Source organism: Dipodomys ordii, unplaced genomic scaffold (assembly GCF_000151885.1).
Source record: "Dipodomys ordii isolate 6190 unplaced genomic scaffold, Dord_2.0 Scaffold7, whole genome shotgun sequence".
In the NCBI taxonomy this organism is placed as follows: Eukaryota; Metazoa; Chordata; class Mammalia; order Rodentia; family Heteromyidae; genus Dipodomys; species Dipodomys ordii.
Window position 1 is genome coordinate 4350944 of NW_012267223.1, and position 5907 is coordinate 4356850.

Sequence of the window (5907 nt, forward strand, 5' to 3'; positions counted from 1 at the left end):
TTTTTGCTTATGTGGTGCTGAGGAATCGAACCCAGGGCCTCATGCATGCAAGGCAAGCACTCTACCACTGAGCCACCTTCCCAGCCTGATATATTAATTTTTTTTTGTTTCTACAAAATCATGGGGGAGTAGACTATTTTAAGGTTGATTATGGTTGTGACATACAAGTCTGTGACCAGACTAAATTGAACCCATCAAATGGGTGAATTTTTTTTTGTTTTGCCAGTCATGGGGCTTGAACTCTGGGCCTGGGCACTGTCCCTTAGCTCTATGCTCAGGGCTAGCACTCTACCACCTGAGCCACAGCACCACTTCCAGTTTTCTGGTGGTTAATTGGAGATGAGAGTCTCAAGGACCTTCCTGCCTAGGCTGGTTTTGAACCATGATCCTCAGAGCTCCTGAGTAGCTAGGCTTACAGGCCGGAGTCACTGGCACCCAGCTTAAATGGGTGAATTTTATAGTATGTGAATTATACAATAAAGCTAAACAATTTTTTTTTTTTTTTGCCCAGCAACTATGGAGGTGACAATTAGGAGGATCAAGGCCAACCTGTGTCAGTGACAACATATCTCAACCAATAAACAGGCGTAGTCACAGTTACTGGGGAAGTTACAGGGAACAGAATTGCAATCCAAGGCCAATTTGGGAGGCTATTTGGAAAATAAAGTTCAAAAAAACATGAGGTGTGGCATGAGTGGTAGGGTGCCTGTCCAGCACGTGTAATACCCTAACTGCAAACCCCAGCACCACCCAGAAAGAAAATAGTTATTAATAATAAAATATGTAAATATATATAGTTTTTTTAAGTGGGTTTAATCCAAAGACAGAGACTGATGGAAGAAAGTAAGTCCTTAAAGAGATCCTTAGGGTAAGCTCAGGCTGAGACACCATGCTGTTTTCTAAAATAGCTTTAATTCTTTTCTTTTTATCTTTTTAATTAAGTTTTTTATTGGCACCCATTAATTGTACAAGGGGGGGTTTCATTGTGACATACCATCCATCTCAACAACTTACACCTCATCAACCTCTCTCCTCCATCACTCTCCCTCATTTCTCCTCCCCCAACAGGCTTCATTATTCTATTTCCTTCCTTCTTTCCTTCCTTCCTCCCTCCCTCCCTCCCCTCTTCTCTCTCTCTGTTTCTGTCTCTCTCTTTTTTCTTTTTTTGTGCCAGTCCTGGGCTTCAACTCAAGGCCTTAGTCTCATTTAGCTTTTTCTTGGCTTATGACTCAAGGCTGGTGCTCTACCACTTGAGCCACATCTCCACTCCATGCTTTTTGCTAGTTAACTGGAAATAAAAGAGTCTCATGGATTTGTGTGCTTTGACCTATGACCATCAGATCTCAGACTCCTGAGTATCTAAGGACTTCAGGTATGAGCCATCAGCTTTTCATTGGTTATTATTATCTTTTGGTCCAAGATCAGGACTTGAACTGGGTACCTGATGCTTTTGGTCACTGGCTAGCACTCTACTAACTGAGCCATGCCTCCAGTCCCTCACTGGTTATTTTTAAGATAGGGTCTCTTCCCAACCAGGTGAGCACCTGAGCCATGATCCAAAGGGTGAGCCTTTTTGGTCTATTTTCTGTCCAAAGCAAGAAAGATTTTGGTCTTTCTATTTTATAAGCTGTTTGCTAAGACAGCCTTCAATCTAGGCTGATGGTGTAAATCTGGATCAAGATGCCTAAAAACAAATATACTAGGGCATATATGATGTGGCCCAAGGATTCAGCTGGTTGATGCTTTTTCTTTTTTCTGTCTGTTGGGGGGGCCTGAACTCAGGGCCTATGTGCTGTTCCTGAGCTTTTTCACTCAAGGCTAGTGCTTTACCACCTTGAGCCACAGTTCCACTTCCAGTTTTTTGGTGTTTAATTGGAAACAAGAGTCTCATGAACTTTCCTGCCCAGGCTGGCTTGAACTGTGATCCTCAGATCTCAGCCTCCTGAGTAGCTAGGAATACAGGCATGAGCCACTGGCCCCAGCATTAATGCTTTTCCTTTTTAGACCTAATACTACTTCTGGGTGGGCTTCCTTTTTTGTCCTAACAAACTTCATAAATATGGTTGTCTCTGCTTAGCCGTTTGCTACATGTCAGGCAGGTGGTTGGAGGCCTTCCTCATGGGACCCTTAAGCAAAGCCTTGTGATTTCTTTCAGCCAAACTAGACACAGGACTTAACTGGAAGCCAGAGGGGCCTGATTGCTATTGGCATGAACAAAAGGCCAAATATCATCAAAACAAACCTGAAACCTTAGCAGGGCACCAGTAGCTCACGCCTGTAATTCTAGCTACTCAGGAGGCTGAGATCTGAGGATCATGGTTCAAAGCCAGCCAGAGCAGGAAAGTCTGTGAGACTCTCATCTCCAATTAATCACCAGAAAACTGGAAGTGGTGCTGTGTACAAAAAAAAAGAGGCTGAGATCTGAAGACTTGAGATTGGAAGCCAGCTTAAGTAGACAAAATGGAGAGACTCTTATCTCCAGTTAACCACCAAAAAGCCAAAAGTGGAGCTGTTGCTGTAGTGGTAGAATGCCAGCCTTGAGTGAAAAAGCTAAGGGAGAGCAAGCCCCAGTACTTTCAAACACACACACAGACACACACAGACACAGACACAGACACAGACACAGACACACACACACACGAATTATGACACGTGGTCTTCAAAGAGGCTATTGCTAGCACTCTACAAGGTGGACTGCGTGAGGCCTCTGCACCTTCACCAGGGCCCAAAGACACAGCGTCAGAGGGGGAGAGAGGAAAGGCCCGAGTGCTTCTCCTTCCAGGCCAGTGTGTGTCTGGCTTTCGGAGTCCTATTGTTCACGCTTGGTGCTATGAGTGGGGTCATCAGAGACTGCTTCATAACCTAGTCACCTACTTCTTCAGGGACAGGGAGGAGGGGTCATCGTGCAAGCCACCTGGGGACAAGGAGGAATATCTCAGACCACGACACTGGTCCCAGCCAGATTCCCCCACAGGAGAATCGCAGGAGTCTAGAAGCTGCAGGGCAGAAGACTCAGAATCACCAGGCAGCTCCAGGTTCCGGGGAGGGTGGCTTTGTGGGATTTGTGCTGAGTGACAAACAGATGACGATGGCCAGATAAACAGGACCAAGCCAGGGAAGCTGTGGAGTCTGAGCTCACACTTCCTCTGCCTGGGCCTCAGGGTTTTCTGGGGTTCCTTCCAAGGGACTTCAGTGTTTTTATGATGCATTGCTCCAGAGGCCTGAGAGGGAATAGCTAAGGGTTCAGGGGCTGTCTTTGAAAGGAAATCTCCAGTGAAGTTCAAGGCCAGGCAGGTTACATATTAGCTGTCTCAAAAGCAAAGCCAGGTACAGTGGTTCAAGCCTGTTATCTTAGCTACTTGGGGGGAAGCAGAGATTGAGGGATCATGGTTCTAGACCAGCCTGGGCAAAAAGAAGTTTGTGAGACTCCATCTAAAGCACTGGCTGGGCACAAAAGCACACACCTAACACCTCCAGCAGCATGAACAGGAGTATTACAGCCTAGGCTGCCCAAGGAATACAGAAAGACCCTACCTAGAAAATAACCATCAAGCCAAGCACTGGTGGCTCACACCTGTAATCCGAGCTACTCAGGAGGCTGAGTTTGTTTGTTTTTTGGGTCATGGGGCTTGAATTCGGGGCCTGGGTGCTGTCCCTTAGCTCTTCACCTCAAGGCAAGCGCTCTACCATTTGAGTCACAGTGCCACTTCTGGTTTTTCTGGTGGTTTGTTGGCAATAAGAGACTCATGGACTTTTCCTGCCGGGGCTGGTTTTGAACTGTGATCCTCAGATCTCAACTTCCTGAGTAGCTAGGATTAAAGGCAGGAGCCACCGGCTCCCGGGAACACTGAGATTTAAGGAGAGATTTAAGGAGTCTGCCAGTTTAGGCAGACAAATTTGACTTTCACCTCCAATTAACCAGCAAAAAGCTGGAAAGGAAGGCATGGCTCAAGTGGTAGAATACCTGCCTTAGGAAGCTCAGGGCACTGAGTTCAATCCCTAGCACCACCAGAAACATGAAAATCCTTGGCCAGGAAGGGCAGACTCCAGAATAGACTGGAAGGAAAGGAACAGGAATTCTCAGGAATTCTGGAGCTCACAGATTTGGAGAGGAGGGGGAGTGGTGGTCAGGTCTTTTAGGACACCCAAGATGGAAGAAGAATGTCCCCTCCTCTTGCCATGTCAGAGCTCTCCCTAGAGGGAGAGGACTCAAGGTCAGGCTAGGCAGATGCCCGGGACTTTTAAATCTGTGAGTCAGCAGCCATCTCTGCCTGGACAGAGGTATCCACACAGTCTGCCCCACTGGGTCCAATGTGGGGGAGGGGGTGGGTAGATAGAGAGCCAGCGCTTAATAATTCATGGCTTTTTCTATTTTTAAAGTGGTCGTGGCAGTGGGTAGAGAGAACGCAGCAAATCTAGGCCCTTGTCTGTCTCCATCACTTCCTTCCCTTGGGACACAGCCACAGTCACAGTTTGGCTCTAGGGCCAAACATGTGGAAAGTGAAGTCAGGTTTGTACTTGGCTAGGGGAAAGAGGGGGACTTGATGAATGACTAGAGAGGAAAATCATCCCCCCTGGGCCACCCAGAGGCCACCAGGGAGCAGCTGGGACAGAAGAGAATTTGAAGACTGGGTGTGGGAAAGAGGAATTCAACAGGTATGTGACCCCCCGCTGCAGCTGCTCTCCTAGCCAGGCAGAGGTGGGGTGCTGGTGCTTCAGTGGTTATACCCCCCACTTCCTACTGTCTAGTTTCTCATTTGGCTCCTGGACCTTGGTACAAATGTCCTTTTCTCCTTCCTCGGCCCTCCAGCGCAAGCTTCACTGTGTCTGGTGCAGGGGATTGCAAATCCCCCGTTGAGGGGACATAGCTGTTGGTGTGATCTCATTTCCATCTTCTCTGCTGGAATGTGGGGTCCTCAGAGGGCAGGCTCAGCACAGCCCCTGGCCCATGGCAGACAGATACCTTGGATTCTGGTGGGAAGTTCCAGTTGCTTTCCAGTCGGTCTAATTACTAGTTCTCCCTCCCCAACTTGTTCCTGGGCTCCAGCTACCCACATGACTAGTGCAGACTAGCAGGGACAGAAAAGATGGGGGCCTATAGGGCCCATTTCCTCACCAAGCTCAGGGGCCCTACTGGAATCTCCACACTTCCCTATCCTCAGAAGCTGCTCATCGCCTTCCTGCCCCACCTCCCTGGCTCCTTCCTCCCACATCTGGGCCGGGCACAGTGCCAAGCCTTCATCAAGAGTGCTGGAACTAAATGAGACGCCAGCGGTATCAGCATCTGCCTTCCCTGGAGGCCATCTTCCCTTGAACTTAGCAACTGCCACTTCCAGGAAGTCATCGACACACGCTTGCCACCTATAGTTACAAGCAAGCCTCCTCCACAGGCCCAGGTAGACCTAGAGGTCAAGGTGGTCACTCTTCTGAATTTCCAAGATGGGATCTAGCATGCAAGTGAGGCCCAGAGGGGTTTGTGGAATGGAAAAGTTACCCAGGGTGGGAGAGGACACTGTCCTAGCCAGTATGGGGGGCATCTCACCACAGGCTGGCTGAGGCTACAGTCCACAGAATAGCGCACAGCAGGGTCTAACATAACATCCTCCATCTGGCATGATTCACCCCCCCCTTCGCCCCCCCCCCAAGGCTCTGATTGACCCACAGTTCTATGCACAAGGATAGAGCCTCATCTGCCTGTGAGTCTTGGCTGCCTGGAGAAGTGGGTCAGGGCAGGGAAACAAAGGCTGCAGGATCTGGGTGGATGTTCTCTGTGGGGACCTAGAGCCAGAGCTCTAGGTCTTCTGAGACAGAGACCAGGGTACCAAGGGCACCGAATGTGCCAGGCTTGTGTCCACAGCCTCCGGGCTTTACAGATGACAGTGGGAAGGTCCCTTCTCCCTGGACATT

General features: G+C 48.9%; 1 protein-coding gene across 1 annotated transcript in view; it reads right to left on the minus strand.

The window, feature by feature from the left end:
* Positions 1-5608, minus strand: part of Cdr2l (cerebellar degeneration-related protein 2-like) — a 12189-nt gene extending 6581 nt beyond the window's left edge. Inside the window, exon 1 of the mRNA XM_013036516.1 lies at positions 5543-5608. Coding sequence (XP_012891970.1) covers positions 5543-5608 — 66 coding nt within the window. The remainder of the gene's footprint in view (positions 1-5542) is intronic.
* Positions 5609-5907: the final 299 nt, after the last annotated feature.